Source organism: Colobus angolensis, unplaced genomic scaffold (genome assembly GCF_000951035.1).
Source record: "Colobus angolensis palliatus isolate OR3802 unplaced genomic scaffold, Cang.pa_1.0 Scaffold116, whole genome shotgun sequence".
NCBI classification, from domain to species: Eukaryota; Metazoa; Chordata; class Mammalia; order Primates; family Cercopithecidae; genus Colobus; species Colobus angolensis.
The window spans coordinates 5,348,449-5,374,459 of NW_012112697.1; the positions used below are offsets into that span (position 1 = coordinate 5,348,449).

The 26,011-nt window shown below is 53.3% G+C and overlaps 1 protein-coding gene and 1 long non-coding RNA gene across 2 annotated transcripts in view; one reads left to right on the forward strand and one right to left on the reverse strand.

Annotated features, from left to right (window-relative positions):
- VAC14 (Vac14 homolog (S. cerevisiae)) overlaps positions 1-26,011 on the forward strand; it is a 115,672-nt gene that overhangs the window by 28,978 nt on the left and 60,683 nt on the right. The window contains exons 10-12 of the mRNA XM_011962121.1: positions 1,514-1,577; positions 10,640-10,784; positions 11,060-11,125. Coding sequence (XP_011817511.1) covers positions 1,514-1,577; positions 10,640-10,784; positions 11,060-11,125 — 275 coding nt within the window. The remainder of the gene's footprint in view (positions 1-1,513; positions 1,578-10,639; positions 10,785-11,059; positions 11,126-26,011) is intronic.
- LOC105526187 lies at positions 427-18,444 on the reverse strand. Its single transcript, XR_001004043.1, has 5 exons — positions 18,255-18,444; positions 17,420-17,494; positions 12,416-12,521; positions 7,186-7,299; positions 427-4,829 (listed from the first exon to the last, which is right to left on the reverse strand). It is a non-coding gene; the product is annotated as an uncharacterized LOC105526187 (long non-coding RNA).

Sequence of the window (26,011 nt, forward strand, 5' to 3'; positions counted from 1 at the left end):
AAGGTATAAAAAGAATTCTTTACTCTTTTTGCAACTTTTTTGTACATCTAAAATTACTTCACAACTACAAAATAGGGTCAGGAGTCTGAAACTGCAGGACTACCAGCCCCCTCTTCCCTCCTCAGTGCAGTGAGAGCTGTGGCCAGTGCCTAGATGGGGGCCGAAGGCAGAACAGGATCCTACCAGCAGCCTTCCAGATCTAGAACATCTTGGCTCTTTAGGAAACTTAATTAGATGCCACAAGAAAAAGGTTGGCATTTAAAGGTTATTCCTTAACTTAGAAGTATAAGTAGTCAATGCTAGGTAGATGCTTTTCTACCCTGGGTTATGTGACGGTAAGTTAAATACTAATGACAGGTATTGAGTTGGCCACTTGGAGGAAGACTCAGGCACAGAAACAGTACAGTCACAGTCCTTTCCCCAAAGTCATTTTTTAAGCCCTTTATTGAGAGAGAATTTGTGTACCACACAATTCACCCAACATCAAGTATTCACCCAACATCAACAATTCAGTGACTTTTGTAGATTCACAAGGTTATGTAACCGTCACCACAATCAATTTTAGAATATTTTCCGTGCCCTTGAAAGAATCCCTTAGCCATTACACCCTATTCCCCCATCTCCTCCAGTCCTAGGCAACCTCCAGTCCACTTTCTGTATCCATAGGTTTGCCTGTTCTAAACACTTTCGAGAAAGGGAATCATGCAATATGCAGTCTTTTATGATTGGCTTCTTTGACTTAACACAATGTTTTTAAAGTTCATTCATGTTATGGCATGCATCAGTACTTCATCCCTTTTTATTGCCAAATAATAGTCCATTGTATGGCTTTACCACACATTTTTCCATTCGTCTGTTGATAGACATTTGGGTTGCTTCTGCTTTTTGGCTATTGTAGATAATGCCGATGTGAACATGATTGATGTACAAGGTTTCGTGTAGCCATAAGTTTTCATTTCTCTTTGGTATATACCTAGGAGTGGAGCTGCTGAGTCATGTGGTGACTCTATGTTTAGCCTTTGGAGGAATGGCCAGACTGTTCTCCAAAGCAGCTTGCACCATTTTACATTCCCAGCAGCGATGTATGAGGGTTCCAGTTTCTCCACATCCTCATCAACACTTGCTATTATCTGTCTTTTAGCCATCCTGATGGGTGTACAGTAGTATTTTGTGGTTTTGATTTGCATTTTCCTGATAGCTAAGGACACTGGGTATCTGTCATTTTAAACATCCATTCTCCTCAGGCCGGTGATCCCTTCTGAGATTTGCCAGATGTGTTCAGCACTGGTGTCCCCTCCTTGTGAGATCACTGTGACTACAAACTTACAAGCTCGGGGACTATCGAGAATGACTGGGCATTGGGTTCTCAGGGCTCCAGAGCCATGGTCCTTTTGAAGAGCCTGAATCAAGGTATGGGGCTCTGGAGAGTTCTGTGTGTGCTTATCACAGGGGTCTTGTTTATTCAAGAGACCCAACAGCCTTTCATGACCCCTTGTTCCTCTTCTTCTCCCAGGAGGTCCAGATGGTTCCTGTGACTCCAGCTTCAGTAGCGGCATCAGTGTCTTCACTGCAGCCAGGTAAGTGGCTTGTTTCAGCCAGAGGGTTTGTGGAAAGCAAGTGACCTAGATCTTTCCTGGATGCAGGAGACTACAGCAATGACCCAAGGCAAACCCTACTCATGGCTGTTGCTTTTGGGACACCCTCGTACACAAAAGAGTTAATTGATGAGGGAATCTGAAGGACACTGAACAAGCCCATCCCACCCAGGCTTGATGGATAGATAAGGTGGATTAGAAGCCATCGGGGGCCAGGCGTGATGGCTTACGCCTCTAATCCCAGCACTTCGGGAGGCCGAGGCAGGCAGATCACTTGAGCTCGGGAGTTCAAGACCAGTCTGAGCAACATGGCGAGACCCTGTTTTTACTGAAAATACAAAAAATTAGCTGGGCGTGGTGGCGTGTGCCTGTGGTCCCAGCTACTTGGGGAGGCTGAGGTGGGAGGATCACTTGAGCCAGAGCGGGGCAGAGGTTGAAGTGAGCTGAGATCACACCGCTGCACTCTACCCTGGATAACAGAGTGAGACCATGTCTGGAAAAAAAAAAAAGAACGAAAGAAAATGGATCGTTCTTACTTATTTTTAAATATTAAAAAAAAATGTAAGCTATTGGAGGTCAATAAACGCAAGTTGTAATACCGGTGTCTGCAGTGAGACACTTACAGTTGCTTTGACTCAGCACCGTCTGTTTGTCCAGGATGATGTGGGGCCAACAGGACCGACAAGGGGAAGTCTGTTCAAGGACAGCCTGGAGCATGGGCGGTCATTAATCACATCCAAGATTAAGGATAAATCACCCGCCCCAGGAGCTGTTGTCTCCTGTGCGTCCAGGTCAGCTGTAATGGCGCAGTCTTCCACATGGGGGCAGTGCAGGCCAGGCAGCAAAATAATTTCCTTGCGGCTCCCTCCATACTCCCTGCAAGGTGAAGGGACTCCCCGGGGAGGGCACTGTCACAGTTCCGCCCTGGTCTGAGTCCCCTGGACTTGCTCCATGTCACTTTTTATTTGGGTGACATTGGCATCTCGGGCTAGAGTGGATGGTGGGTCTTATACAGGGGTTTCTTCCGCCTGAACTTGACAGTGAACCTGGGCCCTGGGAGAGCCAGTCACTCATGAAGAGAAAAGGTGCACTCTCCCCAAGAGCTTCTCCCCGCGGACCCCTAGCCAGGGTTCCCTCGTCGATATCATTTGTGAATTTATCCTCCTCCCTCGGCACCCTGAGCATGTTTTCCAAGCACGCAGGTGCAGGTGATGATGAAATGTGCCCCTACAAGCCCCCTGCATGGATGGAGCAGATCAGTGAATGTCACCGTTCTCTCGTGTTCACGTGGTCACGCGTTCCAGTGCACCTGCCTGGGTTCAGCCCTGCAGGCTCCAAGATAAGAGCTGGCCCCTGAGTGTGTCCCTGACCTTCATTCATTTACTCTAGTGGTGAGGCAGAGAAGTAGCCAGGAAGTTACTGGAAAGGGGAGCGACTGATGTGAGGGGTGAAGTTACCGGAAAGGGAGGGCCATGGTGCCTGAGCCCAGGCTCTGAGAAGACTGGCTGGGAATAACAGCTAATGCCAGTCAACGCAGCCAGGCTTCCAGGGCCCCAGTGCAGTGCTAAACCTTCGTGTTGGATCCTTTAGCTTTGTCTGAGTCCCGTGGGGTTAGTAGTTTCATGGTAGGGACGAGAAGGGAGGGAAGCACAGGGGGCTGCTCTGTGGACAGTGGATCTAGGAGGGGCCTGGTGGATGCAGACCTGCTAGGGAGCTGTCACCATTGTCCCCATCAGAGGGGATGGGGGCTCAGGCTGGGGAGGAGCAGCATGTGGAGAAAGTTGGGTGGGTTTGGGCTCCATGTTGAAGGTGGAACTGCAGAATTCACTGCTGGGTAGGATAGGGTAGGCAGGAGAGAGGTGAGGGAAAGACTGCCTTCTAGAAATTTCGTGTGAGCCAGACCCCGGCTATCCTGATGTCATTTGCACACCAGGGCTGGAAGGAAGAGCAGGTGTGGGTGGGGTGGTCAAGAGCTCTGTTCCAGGTGACTCTGAGCATCCCAGGAGAAGGAGGGAGGCAGACTCCGGTACTGGGTCACGGAACTCAGGGAGTGGTCTGGACGGACACGCGGGGACTGGTGTATCCTGCAGAGGGCTTAGCTTTTTTGCGCTGGAGGCTGTGGAGACAGTACCACAAGTGGGAATGGCAGGATCCCATGTGGGATTTAAAAGCCTCCCTCTGGCAGCCAAAAGCCTGTTGTAGACTTGTCTCTGTAATCTGGCCTATGGGGATCGAGGGGGAGGTCAGGGGAGGTCTAGGAGAAGGCAGAGGTAAGCTTAAGCCATGGGCTGCAGAGGGGCACCGCTGTCCACTGCCTCGCTGGGGAGACTGCGCTACCGTTGGCTGGGATGAGCCTACAGGAGCCCTCAGTTCTTGTGCCAAGGCTGGGGACTGCTAGACTGGAACCAAGGTTTTAGTTTATACCTCTCATTCAGAAGCTGATGCCAAATCCTACCTAAACTCCAAACCATCCTACCTAAAAAAAGCAAACAAGAACAAATGATCTAGTGCTTCCTGACTCCTGGTGACAGAGGTCCCCACGTGGCAGCTGCACAGTCAGCATCACCAGCTGTGCTCAAGAGGTGGGCGCCTTCAGAGTTGTAAAACCAGAGCCAAGATGCCCGGGCCCCAGCCCACCACCTTCTTCCCACAGCTGGTGTTGACACAGTGAGACTGAGCTTGGACACGGGTGGGATGGTGCAGGGTCGCCAGATAGCCAGACCCACCTTGTGGTTCTTCAGCTGCGCCGCTTGTCCAGGGCACCACGTGAGGCCACCAGTCTCACGCTGTTCAGGTCTGCCCAGGGTGGTGGCCAGACTGGAGACTCCTCCCACGGCAGAAAGGCATTCCAGCCTGGCAGGAAACTGCCATGGTGGTGGCAGTCCTGTGTCTCTGAGTGGCCATTGACCCTTGGAGATTCCGATGAAAGCTGTGGACCCTCTTCCAAAAAAAATGCACATCCACGGCCAGGCACTGTGGCTCGCGCTTATAATCCCAGCACTTTGTGAGGCCAAGGCAGATGGATCACCTGAGGTCAGGAGTTTAAGATCAGCCTGGCCAACGTGGTGAAACCCCGTCTCTACTAAAAATAAAAATTAAAAAAAAAAAAAAATTAGCCAGGCGTGGCGGCACTTATCTGTAATCCCAGCTACTTGGGAGGCTGAAGCAGGAGAATTGCTTGAACCTGGGAGGCGGAGATTTCAGTGAGCCGAGATCACGCCACTGCACTCTACCCTGGGTGACAGAGCGAGACTCTGTCACACACACACCAAAATAAATGACATCCACATGAAATTCAGAATTCACTTTCATGGGTTCCAGGATCACCATGGAAGCAATCCTTGCGTCCCAGATTTTTTATAAAAGATTTCTCACTTGGACCGAAACAGGGAGAATTAACTGGCTAAACCTGAGAGCAGAAGCCTTCCTCTTCCCCCTCCCTCATCTCCCCTCTCCCTGCCACACTGGAGAAGCCCCTGGTGGCCCCAGGCTTAGCCACGGAAGAATGTCACCTGGAAAAGCAGCGGGTGACGAGATGGCTGTAGGTCTGGGTTCCTCCACCCTCCAGAGCATGGGAAATACATGAGAGGTGGAAGATTGGACTCCCCAGGGAGAGGTGGAAAGTGAAGGAAGCAGGATGGAGGAAGGATGCTTGGCAGCTCAGGAAAGGGTTAAGAGAGAAATGTCTCCACTGGGTGTGTTCTCTCTCGTGACTGCTCTGCCTGGTGGAGCCAACTGTCTGGATTCACACCCTAACTCCAGCATGCCTGGCTGTGGCCTTGGGCCACACCCTAACTCCAGCATGATTTCCCCCACCTCAGTTTCCTCATCTTTAAACTCAGTGTAATGACAGCACTGACCTCAAAGGGATATGGGACTTCAACGAGTTAAAGTATGTAAAGAACAGCCAGGCATGGCGGCTCACACCTGTAATCCCAGCACTTTGGGAGGCCAAGACAGGCTGGTTGCTTAAACCCAGGAGTTAGAGACCAGCCCAGGGCAACATGGTGAAAACCCGTTTCTACAAAACATACAAAAATGAGCTGGGTGTGGTGGCACATTCCTGTAGTTGCAGCTACTCAGGAGGCTGAGGTGGAAGGATCCTTTGAGCCCCGGAGCTCGAGGCTGCAGTGAGTCGTGATTGTACCACTGCACTCCTGCCTGGGTGACAGAGCAAGACCCCACTCCTGCCTGGGTGACAGAGCGAGACCCTGTCTCAATAATCATAATTTTTAAAAGCTTTTTAAGTGTGTAAAGAACATAGCATGGTGCCTGGGCCGCAGAAAGCACTTGACACATTTTAGCTACAATTGTTATTACAGGAACCTTGTTATTATCCCCATCTTACAAACGAGGAAACAGACCCAGAGAGGTTAACTTCTTGCCCAAAGTCACTCAACTAATTAGTAGCCGAGTTGGAATTCAAGCTAGATCTGTCTGGCTCCAGAGCCCATGCATTTAACTTTATTAGTTGCAGTTGGAGAGTTCCAGAAGTTCTGCATTCGGCCTCCCTAACTCATTTGATTTAGGAATTCTCAAACAAGTGTTGTGTGAACAACCTCCACTATGGTGCTCAGGCTGTTGCCAAGGGTCATGATGTCTTCACTGACACCAGTTCTCCCGGTGTAGCTAGCTGCCGTGTAAATAAAAAGGCAGAAAGTTCTAGAAATCAGTATTTCCCAGCTTTTAGCCTCTGCGGATTGAAAAAAAAATTTATAATTATCTGTATTTTAAAGAGCAAGTTCAATTTCAGAAGCAATTCTATTTTTAGATTTACCTTTCTTCTATTTTTAGATTTACCTTTCTTCTGATTTGATTAGAGATGTAACCCGAACACCGTAAAAAGTTAGACATGACAGAAATGAAGTACTGTCTCCCAGAGAGAACAACTGGAACTTCTTATTATGTATTGGTAGTATCAGAAGCTTTATTCAGTAAATCTATATTTTAATAGCCACAGCAGCACCATGCATTTGGAAATTGTAGTGCGTGTATGTATAAGACATTCATTAGAAGATGTTTTATGAGAAAATGCTCCGTGAAAATGGAATTTTGCAGACACCTTGAAATAACTCAGAAGCCCCCATGAGTGACTCGTCTAGACTTTTTGGAACTGATGCAGAAATATATTTTAAACTGAGTGAGCTCCCTCTGCTCTTGATGGGTAAGGTAAGCCAGGACAGCAGGGTGCTACCTCTCAGGCTCCGGCCCATGAGCTGGGGAACTGAGCACATCATGCAGTGTCCCCGTCTAGGAAGAGTACAGGGTCCCAGAGCCCCAGTTGCCCTGCTGAGCACGCACAGAGCTCAGCAGCAGCAGCCAACCCTGCCCAGCAGAGCAGCTGGGAGCTGACAGCAGCTGGGATCTTGACCCTCCCTTTCCCAGGCACTCAGATCAGTCTGCCTGGTCCTCTAGGGTCCAGCTGCTTCCCATGACCTCCACCTCCGGCCAGGCAAGGGAAGAAAAGCGCAGGGATAGTGTCTCCAGCCCAGGGAATGAGTGCTTGGTGCATGGCCTCATGGTCTCAGATGGGTCCCGTACTGCCTCTGGACCTGGGCTTGCTAATCTGTACCTTGAAGGATTGTGTTACCTGAACCATGAGGTCCCTTTCAGTGATGAGGTTCTGGGTTGGGTGTGGCGGGACTGCCTCAGCAGCAGCCTGAAGATGCCCCATACCTTCAGATTCACTGTGTTCAGGTGTTTGCTGTGGAGAAAGTTGGAGAATGTTAATACACGAAATGCTGCCAGTTCACATACCAGTTCCGTGACATGCTGCCATTCTTTGGCCCTGACACATCACCACTTGCAGGAGAGGCCCCATGGGCTGGCCAGCAGCATCTCCAGGCCACTGTGAGTCGCGGAGCTCGACTTGCGGAGGGGCCATCCAGCCTGGCATCTTGGCCCTTTTGGATTCTGAGTGTGCCCTGCGCAGTTGGGGAGTACCAGGTTTCCCTCTGTCTCCCCTTCTTTTTCCTTTTTTTTTTTTTTTCTTTCTTTTTGGGACAGGGTCTTGCTCTGTCATCCAGGCTGGAGTACAGTGACACAGTCATAGCTCACCATAGGTGAGCTGACAGCCGGGAGCTGGCAGCAGCTGGGATCTTGTAATCCTCCCACCTCAGCCTCCCGAGTGGCTGGGACCATAGGAGTGTCCCACCACACCCAGATAATTTTTTAAATTTTTCATAGAGACAGGGTCTTGCTGTGTTGCCCAGGCTGGTCTCAAACTCATGATCTCAAATCATCCTCCTGCCTCAGCCTCCCAAAGTGCTGGTATTTCAGGTGTGAGCCACTGTCTACCCTTCTGACACGAAAATACGCTGAGAAGTGTGTGCTAATCTTCCATGGACACCTGGAGCTGCCAGATATCCGCTGGGCTCAGAGGGGCTGGTCCACACAGGAGCTGCCGTTCTGCTGCCCCCCCCCCAGGAGACAGTGGAGGCAATGCCACCAGGGACTCTCTCTGAGCCTGCTGCCCTGGTCAGGAGGCTGTGCCATGTGGCAGATGAGATTATTCCGGAGTCAGACTGATCAGATCCAAAGTGCGGCCCCACCACTCCCTGGCCGTGTAACCTTGGGCAGGTGACTTCATATCTGTGTGCTTCAGTTCCCTCTTCTCTGAAATGGAAGTGGCGTGCCTTAGGTCATAAGGCTTTTTAAGGAGTGACATGAGGCTGTGTAGGAAAGCACCCAGCAGAGCGTTCTTTCACAACCATCATGGCTGCCATTGTTATCACAGCTGTTATTCCCCCGGGGGCTCAGACACACCACTGGTCCTGCCCCATACCTGGTCACGGTCACGGCACCGCCCTCCTCACCAGCAGCTCCAGGACAGTCCCAAGTCTCCCAGGGAAACAAGGAAAAACAAGGCCTTCCTCCCAGGGGGTGCTGTTTCAGCTAAGCTTATCGCGGTGATTTGCCAGGCCGGGGTCCTTGTGACACCCTGGACCCTGGCAGCCTACATGTCCCTGTGGCTTCTGCTGGAAAGGGGCTCACTACAGACTTTGGGGCTCTCAGGGTCAGGAAAGACCAGGTTGGGGGTAGGGGTAGCTTCTGTTCACCTGCTTTGCATAAGGCCTTGGGCTATAGGGAGGCATCTCTTCCACCACCAGGACACGAGCTTCTCTAGCCAGGGGATTCTGCCGGCCCAAGAAGTATATGGAACAGAACGCAAGGGAAGGAGCCCTGCAGGAGGAGGCCAGCCAGGATGGGAAAAAGAGGGACTGGGAGATAAAACAGTAAATGCTGGCCATCAGCTAAGGGAGTAGCTAGGAAACTGCCAGAGATGACAAGAAAACACTCAGAAAGTCCTGGCGTGGACTGCTCTGTGGGCCTCTGCGGCAGCCACGTGGCTACTGAGTGCCTGGTGGCTACTCTGAACCGAGGTGCACCGTAACCGTGAAATGCACACCAGGTCCCAAAGGCTTAGGACACAAAAGAAAATATGTTTTGTTGGGAATATTTATATTGACCGTTATATTGATTACGTGTTAAGATGCTAATATTTTAGATACATTGGGTCAGTTAAAACATAGCATTGAAATTCATTTCACCTGTTTCTTTCTCCTGTTTAATTGCAAACTGGAAGATGTAAAATTATATCTGTGACTGGCGTTGTATTTCTGCGGGACAGTGGTCTTGAGATTAAGACTGATTAAGAGATTGACAGAGCCAGTGTTTACCACCCTAGACTCCTCTACCTGCGCAGTACTGTCTCGGTCTGTCTCAGGCTAGCAAAGATTTCAATGTTTCGGTATCCTCAGAAGACGCCAGGAACTTCCAGCCACCAGAGGATAGATGTGCCCACTCTCACCCCTGAAACATGCGCCATGGGGATCATCAAACCATATTAAATAGCAATTCCTCTTAGCAATTACAGAGCGCAGAATCGTGCCCTTTAGGGATTCACATCAAATGAGCTTCAGAGAGGCTGCAGGCGAGTGAGGAAAGCACAGCCATGAGTTCCTGATGCAAATGAATAATTGAGCAGCCTAGAAATGCCACAGAAGAGACCATTTTGTACCAGCAGGGGACTGATCTGCTGGCCCAGGTCCTCAGGAAATGCAGCCCCTGGCCTGCACCTGTCGGCACCGTTTGGGAAGTACAGTGCAGTGCCTTGGTAGGAAGGGAGCCCCTCCCCGACATCCTGAGGTTTTTCTCCTCATGCTGCCCCCACCTTGAAAACCCAGCCTGTGCCAGGGAGCAGTGCTTTGGGCAGAAAACCAACTCATAGCCTCCAGCAGCACCCGCCGTCCCGCAGGCTGCTTAGCGGACTTTGGGGACCCACAGGGCTTCCATCCACAGAAGCCAGGGGGCTTCCTGTGCCCACCAGAACACAAGTACATCCTGAACAATATCAGTTTCTCGTAGGCAGAGGATCTATCACCCCTTCCCCAACACAAAGGAGCACATTTTGGTCTCAACTCTCAAGGCGTCTCTCTCAGGCCAAATGTGCTGAGTGCCCTGGGTCGGGGTACAGTGACAAGGCACAATGACAAGCCTTGATCCCTGACCTCACTCGAGAAACATCCTTCAGGTGGCCAGTGAAGGGCCTGGCGGAGGTCAACAGTTGTTATCGGGACCTTCCCTCATATAGTCTGGACCTGGTGGTTTTGTTTTTTCAAGAAAGGGTCTGAACTTAATGCCCTGAGCCTGGTCAGGTCAGCTCAGTGACTCAGAGAGAGTTTCTCCTCCTGTACAAGCCAGGCTGGTGCTGGAGAAAGAAAAGGAAAAGTGAGTGGGAGCCCAGCAGACCGGTCCTTATCCCCTAAACATGGTTATCATGGTTCCAACCCAGCAGCAACCTCCAAACTCCTTTGGAAAGGGAGAGAGAGAAGCCCCCTTCAAACGCCCAGGGTGGGCCGAGCTGGGCTGGTGGGAGACCAGCAAGGATGTGTGGGATCGGGTCATCCCTGACCCCCGTGCCCCCCGGACAGTGGTCAGCAGTGTGTGGTTCAGGATATGCAGGTCCAGGGTGGTGCCATGACTCCGTGGAAGAGGGCTATGGTGGGCTTCACCTCTGCTCTCCCTCCCGGTCTTACCCACAGCACTGAAAGAGCCCCAGTGACCCTTCACCTCGACGGGATCGTGCAGGTCCTGAACTGCCACCTCAGTGACACAGCCATTGGGATGATGACCAGGATTGCAGTTCTCAAGTGGCTGTACCACCTCTACATCAAAACTCCTCGGAAGGTGAGCCCCAGGCCCCTCCAAGCCAGGGGCCTCTTCCGGATCCGCCTTGGTTTTCCAGGGCCTGCCCGTGGTTGGTAGCATTTTGGTCATTGCACTTCTAGGGAAACCCTGGCTGGCAGAGAAGTGACAGGTGCTGCGAGGAACCCTCGTCATGTCGGGGAGGGAAGTGGTCTGTGCAGACCAGCGGGTCCGTGCAGACCAGCGGGACACTGCACCGAGCACAGTCCTGGGGTGAAGGGAGCGCTCACGGGCACCCCTGCTTCTCTGCTCTCCAGATGTTCCGGCACACAGACAGCCTCTTTCCCATTCTACTGCAGACATTATCGGATGAATCGGATGAGGTAGGTCACCAACGCCACCCGTCCTTATGGAACATCGGCTGCCCTGCCTCCCCTTGTTAGTGACTGATGGGCTCTTAGAGCTGAGATATGCTTATTTTGGTGCAGTGCATCCTTCCTAGAGGTAAAGCTGTGTTTAATACACACTTTGGGGCTAGGCGCAGTGGCTCACACCTGTAATCCCAGCACTCTGGGAGGCCAAGGCGGGTGGATCACTTGAGGCCAGGAGTTCGAGATCAGCCTGGACAACATGGTGAAACCCCATCTCTACTCAAAATACAAAAAGTAACCGGGCGTGGTGGGGTGCACCTGTACTCCCAGGTGCTCAGGAGGTTGAGGTGGAAGAATTGCTTGAACTCAGGAGGCAGAGGTTGCAGTGAGCCAAGATCGTACCACTGCACACTCTGCCTGGCGACAGAGTGAGACTCTCTCAAAAAAAAAAAAAAAAAAACTCACTTTAGGAGTGAGGACTCATCTGTAGACCCTTCTGGATCACATGGGCAGGGCGTCAGTGAGGGAGGCAGCAGGGGGCAGGCAGGGAGCTTGGCTTGGGGTCAGGCTGCCCAAAGGCAAGACACTTAGTATCTCCGCATCTCAGCATGTCAGTTTTCCTCTGTTCAATGAGGGCATTAACCACAGGGAGATGTGAGAGGAAAATGATCCATGTAAAATGCTAAGCACTGGGCCAGGCTCCTGCTGCACACTCAATGTTGGTTGTGTTACTCATTTCAGCTGGACTCCATTATGACCTCTAGTTTGAAATTGGACCCTTAAGCTTTGCCTTTTTGGGGCCACCAAGAGCTGCTGGTGCAGAGGGAGAGGCTGACCCAGATCCCAGGCAGCAGGAGTGAGCCCTCTGAGAGAGCTAGAGTAGTACAGAGGCTGGCCTGGGAGGTGGAGGGGGCACCTGGGTCTTCCTGTCATCTGGGCGAGAGTCTGCCCCAGCCACACACACCTTTTCCACACACCATTCTCAGCCATGCCCATTGCGTGGTGTTCCTTTACGGGGTTCCCCTGCCTCCCAGCCAAGCGGCAGGATTTGCAGTCGCGCGTGCCCATTGCACAGCAGCATCCCATCCCTCCATCCATACCAGCCCTACAGGCTGCATCTCAGATGCTGACGGTCCAAGCTGAGCCTCAGCCCACTTTCCTCTTCTAAGCTCCAAGGCACTGTGAGCTGTGGGCAGAGCTGTATCTCCATGAGGCAGCCAGCTCATGAATCAACAGACCTGCCCACGCTGCAGAGAGTGGACAAGGCTAGGTGGGGGGACTGGGAAGAGGGCTATTGCTCACCATTCTCCATGGAGTGAGGCTCCTCAGTCTTCCCTAGGCTGGTGCCAGGCTTGTGGGGGGCCTGGGCGGCTGTCTTGCAGCCTGAATTTCCTTTCCTGAACCTGGGCTGAAGAGAGAAATGGACAGGCAGGTATCAGCCTCTAGGTCCTCTGAGGTTTTCTGTATTACCAGAAAAATCCAAAACAGATGGTCTGTGAGTATGCCCTTGGCCTCTCCTGCCTATCCCCCGCCCCCATGCACACACACACACACACCCTCTCTTCCTGCACCACCCCCTGCAGTGTGAGGCCCAGGTGGACGTGGCCCCGTTCTGCCTGCAAGTTGGGAGTGACTCACAGCCCTCATTTCAATACAAAAAGGAACAGCAGAACTTTGCTGATTGGTTCCTTCCCCAGGACTTCACTGGAAGCAGCTGAGTTTTCAGTCCTTTAAATTGAGTTGTTTAATCCCATCCAGCTTTCTGTGCTTGAAATTGGTTTTTGTGTGCGTGTGCATTTAAAGGGAGCGGGCGGAGATGCAGTCCATTAAACAGTGCTCTTCAGGCTGCGGCTGTGGAAACTCAATTTGCTGCAGTGCCAAATGTTGTCAGGGCTTTGGGGCACGTCTTGTGGACCTGCACTGGGGAGGGCATGGAAGCCGCTCTGGGGGACAGTTGAGGGGTATCATAACAGCGGTGAAGAGCCCCTGCTTCCCCTTCTCTCTACAGGAGGGATTTGGGGACCTTAATCATCAGTGGTGAGTCCTGATTCTACCCCATCCTGGTTCCTTTCCAGAATCACATTCCTAAGTGTCCTCTGTTTAATCTTCGGTGAGCCTGAGGGTGTCCTGTGTACTTGGCAATGGGAACACAGCCATGAACAAGACAAAGCCCATCTTCTCCTGAAACTTCCTTTCTAGGATATCTAGAAAGTAGCCTCTCGGGATTTTTCAAACATTTCCAAACAGCCCTGATCTCGAATTGGAGCTCCCTGGGATTCAAGACTGTGAAAGCCGGTTTGGTCAAGCAGGAACACAGCCAGGCAGGCAGGTCCCCTCCTACTGAAGTCCTCAGTCGTGGACGTTAACCTCAATGCTCCCTGCGAAGGCTCTCACATCCAGCTAGGCAGCCCCGCGGCCCAGGCTGTTGTGGAAGATTCTTAATTGTAGGAAGTCATTACCATGGGAGGAACCAGGCTAGACCCTTTACCTGTGTCTGTAGAACCCTCACGATGGTTCTCTGTTGGCGTCGGAGGGGGGCGTCCTTTTACTTCCATTTTGCAGTTTAAAAAAACTAAGGCCTGAGGAGGTCACGTGACCTGCGCTGCACACAGATAGGAGGTGATGGAGCTGAAACCCGGGGCCAGATCTGTTTGACACCAAAGCCTGGGCCCTTAACAGCTTCCTCAGCAAGCCCGAGTCTCGTCCAGCATGCTCCCAGCCCTTGTCAGCAGCAGGAGGCGAGCTTGGGTGTGGTTGTATCGTCTTCCTCATTTCCTCATGATTTCACCAGGGGAAGGTTTTGTGGTCTTCTTCTCTTGTTCCAGAAGTTCTTGAGTGTGGAGAGTGTGGAGAGGTGTATGTGTTTTTGTTGTTTTTATGGTTTTTGGTTTTTTTGGTTTTTTTTGAGGTGGAATCTCACTCTGTCACCCAGGCTGGAGTGCAGTGGTGTGATGTCGGCTCACTGCAACCTCCACCTCCCGGGTTCAAGCAATCCTCCTGCCTCAGCCTCCCAAGTAGCTGGGATTACAGGCATGTACCACCACACCTGGCTAACTTTTTGCATTTTTAGTAGAGACAGGCTTTCACCATGTTGGCCAGGCTGGTCTCAAACTCATGACCTCAAGTGATCTGCCTGCCTCGGCTTCCCAAAGTGCTGGGATTACAGGCATGAGCCACCATGCCCAGCCGGTATGTATACTTTGAAAAGCTCCCCACTTCAGCCCCCAGATCCTTCGTCCACTTTTCTTATTGATCTGTAGCAACTCTTTGTATACTTGGGACATTCACTTTGTCATCTGTGTTGCAAATGTCTTGCTCTCCCAGGACGGTTGTGATAAACCTGCATGCTCCTCCCTCTCACTGAGAGCCACTGCTCTCAGGGGACAGTATGCTCAGGTGTTCGTGATGCAAGAGCTGGCCTGGCGGAGCCTGAGACCCAGCTCTGCCGCCACCACCATCTCTCTCAGTCCCACAGGCGCATGGCCTCGCTAGCGTGTCTTGTCTGCCATTGTTGCTCAGTTCCACTGACTGACACCTCATTAGTCTCCGCCCTCTGGCATCCTCAGTTGTTTCTGCCTTCCCATTATACAAGATAAGTGGCTGTTTCCTCAGCACCGCCTGCTCCTTGCAGACGTTATCTGAAAATCCCTTTTGTCAAAAAGAATTTGCAGGTGTCTAATTAATATTCCTGGCACTGGAGTAGAAATCCTCCCATAGCTAGAGATCCAATTGTTTTTTAAGTGAAAATGTGACCCTGATTTCCACAGTGCAGAATGCAGGGTACATGCTCACTGCATCCTGCCGGGTCCCTCTTTGGGAGGTGGGACGCTGCTTCCCCTGCCCAGAAGATGCCAGTGGTTGGCTGCCTGGCACCCACCATACTTCCTGAGTGAGTTCTGCCTGTCAGATGGCCATACCCCCACCTGTGAGTATCCACGGGAAGGGGGTCCTCTCCGTGGTCCCGATGGTGGCACCTCAGGTAGTCCACAACTCCTAGGCCCAGCTGCCTCCCTGCCTGCATTTAGAACTCTCAGGGTGATCACAGTCTCCAGAAAACCCTGGAAGGATGTCTGTTCACCTCTGAGTGAATGTGAACATCCCAGACAGGTGGCCATGACCACGGCTTGAATCCTAGCTCTAAACCTACCTTGCCAGGGACCCTGGCCAAGGCGTTTACCCTCCCTGGGCCTGTGAAAAGGGGCTAATGATGTCTACACCTGCCTCATAGGTGTGTTTAAAGAGAAAGGGTAACCCCCTCCACCCAGATCCCGGCCCTGTCGTTACAAGTATGTCTGGGGGAGCTTAGCGTCTTGCTGTAGTGAACTTCCCCACCCACGAGCCAGGCTCTTTCTCAGTCCTGTGAGCCATCTCAATGTCCTTCAGTAACGCTTTAGAGTCTTTTTTTTGTAGGTTTTGTTCACTTGTGATGAATACTCTGGGTGTTTTGTAATTTTGATGTGATTCTGAATGACTTCCCTCTCTGATTCTTCCTTCCCTGCCCCGGTAACACTGAGGCCGGATGGTTAAGAGCACGGGCTTTGGGTTCAGAAAGTCTAGGAGTCCACCCTGGGCTCTGCCACTTGATGGTTGGTAACCTAGCCTCTCAGCTTTAGGTTCCTTATTTGGAAACAGAAAATAATAATGGAAGTTCGCTCCCAGGTTTGTTATAAGGATGAAATGAGGTCATGAATGTTAAATGTTCAGCTCAGGACCCAGCACACATAAACCTGTGATAAGCAATAGCTCCTCCGATGCAGGAGGTCGTTTCTCTAAAGGGCCTGGAGATGCACACTGGGATCAGGGCAGTGGGCTCCGCATCCACTGCAGGTCCTCCCTGCCTCCATTCAGCAGCAAAAGTCAGAACAGAGGCTGCTCTCTGTTTTCCTGCCCGTCTGTAGAGGGCAGAGAACCTCAGAGGTGTTTGAGGGACTTGAGTTCCATTTTGAGGTCATAGAAAGGCAGACGAGGACACAGTGGGCCGCAGGACTGGCCTCCTGTACATTTCTGTCCCCTCCCATCCTCCCTTCTCCAGCCTCCGCAGCACTCCTGGGCTGAGGCTGCCCAGAGCAGGAGCGAGGCTGCATTCAGCCCGAGCCGCACTCATCAGAGCCCCATTGTCAGCAAGTTCACAGTGCCGCTTCCCTGACTCGCCGGCGGAAGGGCTCCAGCTGGCCGCCCTGGGTCCAGGGAGAGGAGGAGAAATGGCGTCGTCAGCAGAGGACCGGCATCGGAGCCTCCACAGCCACAAAAGCAAAACCTTTGAGATCCAGAAGGCATGCCCTGCAGGGTTCAGTCACCAGCATGAACTGTTTTCTTTGCAGTTGGGCCTACAGAGACAGTCTCCCCAGAGTCTTCCCAGCATCTCAGCCAGGGTGTCCTTAACACTTTGGAGAAGAGTCGTAACCCAGGAGGAACTCCTCTCTTCCCCTCCCGTAGCTTCAGAGTAACAGAAAAATTGCTGATGGGAGTCTGTGGCTTTTGTGGCTGGTGTAGATGCAGAGAAAAGAAACGAGAACCACCTTTCTGGAAAATTTGGAAAGTAGGATTCCGAGGACGGTATTCATGGCAGTGGTAGCGTTTCTAGTTCGGGAACCCACTCACTGCATGAAGAATATGGGCCACCCGTCACACCCACTGTGGCACGGCCGTGACTCAGGAGGAAAGGATGGTAGGGGTAAGGTCTAGGGAGTGATGTAAGGGCATCTGAAAGGAGCTTTTCTTGTAAGTTTCTTCAGGTACACCATGGGTACAGCGATGTCCCAGCCTCTGCTGAGTTCTGAGGGGAGAGGACTGGGGCACCTTGAGGGGCTCCTCACTCTGGTGGCAGATGCCCTATCCAGCCCTCCTTGGTCTCGGGCCTCTCAGCCCCTCACCAGTGGGGTAGGTGCTAGGAAGTGCCCCCTGCCATGCCCTAGACTGTATTTTAAGGTGTGATTTGCTTTGTTAGGGGAGGAAGGGGAGAGTTCGTTTGTTTCCATGGTGCAAGTCCCAGGAGAAATGGATCGGAAAAACTCAGGAGGTTCTCAGATCCGAAAGGAGAGCGCTCACTGAGGCCAGGCCGAGTCGCCAGAAAGAGAAATAGATCGGGGCTGGCCTAGGAGCCCAGAGGAGTGGCCCAGCTTGGGCTGGCAGCGCCACTGCAGCTGCCACACCTGCCTGCAGCCTCAGCCCAGCCCAGAGCAGGGCAGAGCTGGGGTGAAGCTGCCTGGCTTCCTGCCTCAGGGCAGAAGCAGCCCTGTGTGTCACCCTAGTGTGCCCCTTTCCTTCTCCAGCCTCATGCCACCCGGTCCACAGACCGTCCCTTACCTTATCCTTCCCAAGCAGTCCTTGTCACTGTGGCCTGGTGGGTCGGCCAGCTGGGTCTCAGGGCTCATCCGCCTGCTTTAAAGGGATTTAATTCTTGCTGACAGGGACTTTGGCCTGGGGTCCCACCTGGGGGAAGGGCCAAACCCCAGAGCAGTGCTGTGGGGAATGGTGGGAGGAAGCAGAGTGCCCCTCGGTTCCCAGGTGGCTGGGTCTGCTCTCTCCCGTCCGCCAGAGGGAGGGCCTGCTACTGCTGTCCTCAGTGTCTACCCCAAAATGGGGCTTCCAGTGAAGCAGAGGCCCCTTCATTTGAAGGCAGCTTAGAGAGCCAGTGACGGCCCCTCCACCACCCCGACTGTGGCTTTCTTGAGGAGCCATGGTGGGTCATGTGTCAACCCCTCGTGTCAGTAGAAGGAAACTGGGAGGAAGAGAGGGCACCAGCTGAAGTCTGGGGAGTTGTGCCCCGCTCTGAGCGCGTTGCATCTGTGTCTTAATTAATCCACATGGCGGTCCAGGAGTGATCTCAGTTATCCCGAGGTGTGAGGAGGGTCACTTGCCCCAAGGGCACACTGTCAGCAGCCAGAATTGACAGTCAAGTCTGTCTGATTCCAGAGCATCTAAAACCCCACACAAGGTGTCACCTCACTGCAGAGCAGGGACCCAGCCCAGGGTAGAGGCACTGCCTTATCCAGGCCCAGGCCCTCCACTGACCCAATGGGGTTTTGTCCTTGGCTGACCTTCAGTTCTGGATGCACCTTCTCCCTCTGTGCATTTAACTTTGACCTCATTCTCCTGTACCTTCCCAGGCCCCATGGGCTGTCCCTGGCTGCTCACTGACCTGGTGGCCCCCAGCTCCCCTCCAGGGCTCAGTCCAGAAGCCCTCTCCATCTTCCACGTGGCTGCTCGTCTCCCAGAAGAGCTGAGGCTAGTGGCCAGGCCTGCTGCAGGGTGGTGTGGAAGCCACCTGGGTGTGGATCAGGTGGGCCGGCCTCTGCCCCCACACTGCCCAGCTCTTCCCGGGACCAGGCAGGTCACACGACAGTGCCTCACCTCAGTTTTCTTCCCAGAGTGCTGGGGTTGGACTGGATGGTTTGAGATCCCTTCCAGCCCTGAATCTGTGTGGTCCTGACTCCGCTGCCTGGAATACTAATGCTGCCTGCTTAGAAGCGGACAGTCTTCCGTAAGAACAGGACTTGTTTTTCCTCCTCAGATTCTTGCCTCAGTGTTCACTTCCCTCCAATTTTCATTCCATCCACTCTCCAAAACAAACAAAAACACCGCTCTACCCCCACCTCAATTCCACAGATATCTTTAAAATCAGATCACGCAGTAAGATACAACCTCAGCCCAGAGAACGGAGGGGTACCGTGTCGGTGCCCAAAGCACTTGACTACTCTTGCAAGAGCCCAGCCTGCTGGGAAAGAGGAGCTGGGTGGGCACTGATGGCCCAGGGACCCTCTTCCTGAGGCACCCTGCCCGGGCCCTGCCGAGGGCAGGGAACACTGCCCTCTGTCACCTCTCCCCACAGCTGTCCCTGCAGCTTCTTTTGGGGGCTTCTGAGAGCAAGCAAGAGGGAGTCATGGGCCAGGGAGAAGAGCTACTACCAGCCAGCAAAAGCAGCTAGACTGTAGTCATGGCCCTGGGCCTTCTTCCTCAGGGACACCTGGGCCCCAGGCCCAGCAGAGGTACTGGCAGCCACCGTTGGGAGTTCAGGGCGTACTGTGGTCTTCTAAAATGAGGCTTGGCAGCAAGTCGTTGCTAGGGAAGAGAGGGGAACAGCAAGGTAACAGTCCCAGATCTATACCCACCGAGAGGGCCTCTGCCCACCACCCCTCATTCTTTCAGATTTTCCCACCTTGTGGTTTCAGTGCCCACAGCAGCCACCCCAGAGTACAGGAGGACCCACAGTAGCTGCAACCAGCCTCGCTGCCTCCTTCCAGGGAAGACGGGCTGTGTGCTAGGAGGGTTTGAGTATTTACCTCTCCACATTCCTTGCCCTGGACAGATGGACCAGTGAGGACTCAGAGCTGGGCACAGTAACTGCTATGAGTGGATTAGGGGCCAGGAGGGTGCTGCCTAGCTCCTGGTGAAGGCAGAGGTTGGGCTGAGAAGCGTGGTGGAAAGGGAGGCTGCTCTCCCAGCAGCAGGGCCTCTGGGGTAGGAGGAACCTCACAAAGGGGAGCCAGCCCAGCCGACCTTTCCCTGAGGCAGGAATGGGTGCTCTCGCTCACACCTCCTAGAGCCAGGCTGCAGGGTGACTTGCCTGCAGGGCTGAGTACACTGTCTAGCCCCAGCTCAAACACACAGCAGAACCATCTAAACCAGGACTGTCACCAGAATTCCCTGGAGCTTTTAAATTCCAGCTGCTTGGACCTCACTCCGGCCTTCCTCAGTTGTCCCTCAAGCAGAGCCTGGGTGCCCAGGGGCTGGTATTTTTCACAAGCTCCCTGGTGGGTTTGGTGCACATCTCTGGTTGGGAGCACAGATACAGACCAGCATGAGATCTTGCTTGGAGACTGCAGGCCATATGCCCCCAGCTCTCAGCCCTGGTGCCCTCTCTATGCAGCCCTAGGCGAGGCAGCCAAGCCAGGGCCCCCGGTTTTCACCCCACTTAGCGATCCTGCGTCCTCAGAAGCCAAAATTTCTTCCAAGGCTGAATCAGCTGGATTTCCCAGGCACCTCCCTGTTGGCTAGTCACAAGGACCACAGACTGGGTGGGAGCTTGGGTGAGCCCAGGTGAGCCCAGAGATGTAGAGGACTGGGACCGTCCTCCCACTGCTAATGAGATCCACCCTTTTCACACTGGCTTGCTGTGTTCCACACCCTGTGCTTGGCCCCCTGTGAGTGATCTTAGTTCATCTTCATGATCAGACAACCCTGTGGTTTGTTTTCCCCATTTCCCCCAAGAGGAAACTGGAGAAGTTAAGTAACTTGGGCCAGATCTCACTTATATGCTCCGTGAAGCCTCGTTTATCTGTCCATCTGTCTCTCGCTCTCTCTCTCTCACACACACACACACACACACACACACACACACACACACAATGTGCACATACACACACATACACACCCTCCTCCTGCACATCAAGGCTGGGCCAGGTTCCCTCTGTGTCTTTATGTCCCCCCGTCCACTGAGACCCTCTCCTAGCCCTAATCTCTCTCCATCATGGCCCGTTGGCTGGGAGCTCTGTGAGGACAGTTTGTTCAGCCCACAGTAGGTACTCAGAAACATCCTCTGAGAATGTGAACAAATAGGAGGTTGGCTGGATGAGGAGCTCATCTCCTTGGACGTGCACCACATCTGGGGCCTGCCCTGCTGCACTGGGCCCTCCCATAGCAGATTGGAAGCGAGGCCTATGGGGTAGAGCCTGCATCCTTAGTTTGGGGGCTGTGCGTAGCTTGCAAGTAAACTAGAAAGCGGGTCTCTGGAGGGAGGCAGGAGCCTTCTCCTGGCTGCTGTGGCCCCTGGGCTTGTCTCCTGGTAACAGAGCCATAGCGGGTATGAGTGGGCACCACTCTCATGCTGCCCTCAGTGTAGCAGGCACCACCCCGTTCCCTGCCCAGCTCATGGGAAAAATTTATAACCCTGAGAATGCACCCTCTGGGTCAGGGCCCAGGATGATGCAAGTGAGCAATGGCTGGAATCAACTGGAAGGAGGGGAGACCTTGGAATGGGTGGGAGAGAAGATGGAGGTCAGGGATCTGGTCTCAAAGGTGTCTTACCCAAGGCTGCCTTTCTTTTCTCCTTTACCCTGAGAGAGATGGCCACTAGAGTATTCTCAGCTGCCAGACCCACACTGTGCTGTCACTATTAATCAGTGGAACCTAACAGTCAGCGTTAGGCACTGGCCTCTGGCATATGTGGCACAGTGCTGGGCACTGAAGGGGGGGGTGACAGAATGTTTAAACAGAACGCTGCCCTCATCCCCAAGGGCTTGTGTTCAAAGTCACGCAACACAAACTGAGATTTATGATTTTTTTTTTTTTTTAGGTTGCTTTTGCTTTACCAAGACAAAACATTTTCTATCAGGATAGTTTTCTCAATGGGAAATAAAATAGGTCTAGGCTTAAGTAGTGCTCCTTTCCCACCACCAAATCTAAGCATTCTTTTAGGCAACACTTTCCTTCCTTGTTGCAGAAGGCAGGGCTGCTGTGACCCCGTGCAGACTAGGGCGTTTCTCAGAATGCCACCCCTTTCCCAGGCCAGGGCCAGGGCCTGATTGCTGCCTTCTGCAGCTCATGTTTACTCTGTGTCCAGGGTGAGGCCTCTGGCCCCGGTGTCAGCTTGTGCCAGTGCCTTCTTCCATGCTCTCAGCAGTGGGAGCCCTACTGTCCTTCCCGTGGCTCCCCCAGGTGACCCTTCCTGGATACAGCAGCCCGGCTCCCTAGGGTGAGCTCTCTGGCCGATGCCCCTAAACCAGGGCAGCAAGAGCCATTCCTTATGTGGTCAGGGACTGAGGAGGCTTGGCCAGCCAGGCTACACCCCTCACGAAGGATGGAGCCAGGCTCCCACTTGGAGTGAAGCAGAAGACCCCAGGGTTTTCCAGGAATTTCTGACCTCAGGGCCTGTGTACTTCACATCAGCTCCACTTCACAAGAAGTAGCAGCTGGACCTGACCCAGATCTCAGGCAAGGCCCTGCGACCTGACCGCTCCAGGCAGAAGCATCAGACAACCCTTGGCAGTGGCCTGCACTGGCCAGACCTCAGCTTCCAAGGCCTTTAGCCTGAATTCACCTCTCCCCACCAGTACCAAGTGTGTCCATCGGAAACATTCTTGCAGCTTCTTCCTGGCCAGGCCTGGAGAGGGCCCAGCTTGGGGATTTCCTGTCAACACAAGAAGGTTTCCCTCTTCAGGAGCTAGAACGCTGAGTCATTTGACTCCTAGGGCCTCATCAGCCGACCAGTGGCCTGTGTGAACCTTTGACCAAGTTTCTTAAGGATCAGTGGGTAGAGTGAAGTAGGCGGCCTTTCCTTCCATGCTCCTTGGCAGGAGCTGCTCAGAGCCATCCATCTTCCACTTCCTGTCCAATGCTGGAGGTCAGCAAGTGTTTATTCATTTGAGACCGAGTGCCCTGCCCTGGGACTTTATGTTCAGAAATCTTGGTAGGAGGTGAGAACGGGCCTCCCAGCCTTGACACTTGACTGTGCAAAGCTGGTGTCCAGTTCCCAGCTGTTCCCAGGATGGTAAAAGGAGCTGCCGCAGCACCCTGGAGAGAGTGAGCGCTGGGAGCCTTCCATCCCAAGGTCCCTCAGGGCTGCTCTGGGACCAGGTGGTGGGACAATGAGTGCCTGGATGGACCAGCCAGAGCAGAGGGAGAGCAGCCACCATCCCAGAGAGACTAGGCTTCACCTGCTAGAATGCAGTGGGGCAACAGCCTGGGGTGGCCCCACCCAGACACTCACCCTCCTCCCACATTGAAATATGCCCTTTGCTGGTATAAAGTCACCGCCGTGGAAGGCAAGAAGCCCTTTCCCCTCACCCTGAGCCCCCGCCCAGAGCTGCTTTGTGAGATGCTGCCCACACCCAGGTGCCACCAACCCTGACCCTTTCACTCCACCGATGGCCAGCTCACTGCACTCCGAAACCAGGGGCCTGCTGATGGGCCTTCCCCACCCCCGCCTGTCACCATGGTAACGGCAGGCGCTCCTGCTCCTGCTCCTGCAGAATATTGCTTTCTTGTAACCTCCCTCCCTCCCTCTCTTTCCTCCCTTCTTTCTCTCACACAAAAAGAAAGCACAAGTGTTTTATATTCATTTTGCAAAAAAGCTGTGTAGCGCATACTAATTGGTGTGGCTTCCTCCCGCTTTCTTTGAGCCTTTTCTCATCGTCAGAGCCAGGACTACAGGCCCAGCCAGCCTGCTCACTGGAAGGAGGACTAGGTCTGTTTTCCTGGAGGCTGAAGCAGGAGTGGCCTAGCAGCGTGTCTTTAGCTCTGGGGCCTTTCCTCCAGGCCTTGAGAGGGGTGCACAGTAAGCCAGGCCACTGAGATCACCTTCTCCTCCCGGAGCTTTCTACCTATACACCAAGGATTGTAGGGTCTCCAGGACCACAGAGGCTCAAAGCCAGGTGCAGCTGGAAGAGCAGCTCCCCAGGGTCTCTGGTGCTGGGTCCCAGACCCCCTGTTGAGGTTGCCTCCCAGGGCCTTCCTTTCACCAGGGCCTCTCTTCCACCCCAGGCAGAGACAGAGTCCTGGCCAAGGTCTGCATCAAGATTGGTGCTCCAGAGCCTCAAGGTCACACCCTGGACTGAGTCAGGTTTGCTAGCAACTGGGAGCGAAGCAGCAGCCAGACTGGAGGAACACAGAAGCCGGGAATCAGCCGGCTCTCTACACCCCAGGCTCCACCTCAAGCCATTCCTTGCCCTCCATCTGGGTGGCCCTTTCTCCTCACCTCTAGGAGGCTGAAGGAAGATGGGGATGCTGTTTCGGGGTCCTGCTTTATTTAAGGGACTGGAGGGGTGCTGTGTGTGCGCACAAGCGCACACAGTGTCATCCCAGGCAGGGCTGTGGGCTTTTTGCCAGCCTCTGGGGACCAGAGACAAATCCTATGATATGTAAGCACAAGAGGAGTGGCTGGGATTACTGAAGGAACCTGTAGACAACATTTCCGGCTTTAATTGTGCAATTGAAGTGTAATTTGCATTCATTTGCCATTTGGTGTTAAACTTTCTAAAATAAGAGAATTGAAAATGTAAAATATGCAGCTTTGCTGGCTGTGCTCTACAGTGGGGTGGGAGGCAGTAGTACTGAGGTGGGCTAAGCACATTCTCTGCAGGGGAGAAAGCGGGGTTGGAAGCCCTTGGTGTGGGCACTGCTGTCCATGCTCAGTCACTAAGCCTGGGCCGGGGAACAGCTCAGCTGTGAGACCTGAAATCTTGGAATGGAAGTGGTGAGCCAGCCTTTCTTGTGTTCCTGCTTTTCGTGCTTTGCACATCAAGTATCTCTTGTAACCTTCACAACAGCCTGGCAAGGTCCAATCTCCATTGCGCATATGGGGAAACCAAGGCTCCCATCCTCTGCAAAATGAAGTTCAGACTTCGTTGTCTGTGTCATGAGCTCTTTTTTGGTTTATGGTTTTTTGGGGTTTTTTTTGAGACAGTCTCACTCTGTCGCCCAGACTGGAGTGAAGTAGTGCGATCTCAGCTCACTACAGCCTCTGCTCAAGCAATTCTCCTGCCTCAGCCTCCTGAGTTGCTAGGATTACAGATTCGCACCACCACACCCAACTAATTTTTGTATTTTCAGTAGAGAGAGTGTTTTGCCATGTTGGCAAGGCTGGTCTTGAACTCCTGACATCAAGTGATCAGCCTGCCTCGGCCTCCCAAAGTGCTGGGATTACAGGTGTGAGCGACTGCACCTGGCCTTGTGTCATGAGCTCTTGAAGGTCTGGCCCTGCCTACCACTTTGGCCTGATTTCTGGCCATACCCTCACCTCTGGCCCCATTCCCCACTCTGGAGCTGGCCCCAAAGCCTAGTTTCCTGGAATGTGCCACGTGGTTCTGCATCCATGAATGGCTTATGCTAGGTAAGAGAATACTTTGAATGCCATTCTCGAATGCCCTTCTCTCCCTTCTCACTCCCTTGGCCAACTCATGCTCAACTACTTCCAGAGCTTCCTGGCTCCCCTCAGGCATCATCAATGGGACCCTGGCACCCGCCCTGTATTATCAGTAAATGCTCACTGCCTGACTCCTCCGGGAGTCCGTGACCTCACTGAAGGCAGAGCCTGGCCTGTCTGGCCTTGTGTCTCTTATAGCTAGCACAGGACCAGCTCACAGCAGCTGCTCAGTAGCTGTCCGGAAAGGGAGCGTTGTGTGGTTGAAGTTAACTGGTCCAGGATCAGGATTGGATGTCAGGACTGTCTGACCACAGCACCCTGTGTAGTGTTATCAGCAGGCTCAGGTTTGGGGACCAGAGCTGGGTTTGAGGTGGACTCACTGTTACCTTGAGCAAGTGACTGTCCAAGTCTCAGATCCCTTGTGTGTATCATGTGAGGTGAGACTGGTGACAAGTAAAGGCATTCATTGTGGCCGGGAGCGAGGACAGCCTGCTCTGCTGGCCCTGGAGCCACTCAAGGGGTGGAAACAACCTTGCACAGGCCAGGCCTCTTGGTGGCTTTTTCCAGGCCTCTTTTCCGACAGGGAAATAGGTACCTGCCGGATACCCAGCATGAATCAGTTTGTCCGCATGGCACAGGGATCTTGCCGAGAGCTGGCCTGGCCCCAGCCGCCCCGCTGGCTCACACTTTTCTCCTCACTTCCTCCCTTGCTGCACGTGGCCACCAGTGTTGGCTGCCCAGAGGCATGTGCCTCTGTCCCCTTGCACAGACAGACCTAGGTGGGATGGCAGCATGGGGTCGGTGGGCAAAGTGATGTAAAGAGACACAGGTCGCCTCCCCATGCTCCTCCTCTCCCCTGGATCAGGCGAGGGACCCCAGGGAGTGGGTGAGACCCTACCACCTCGGGCTGTGGGCAGAGCAAGAGCAGATGGGTTAGGAATTAGGTTGCTGATTTGGGGTTTTGTCCCCCCACCCCTTTTTTTGTTTGTTTGTTTGTTTATGAGATGGAGTCTTGCTCTATCGCCCAGGCTGGAGTG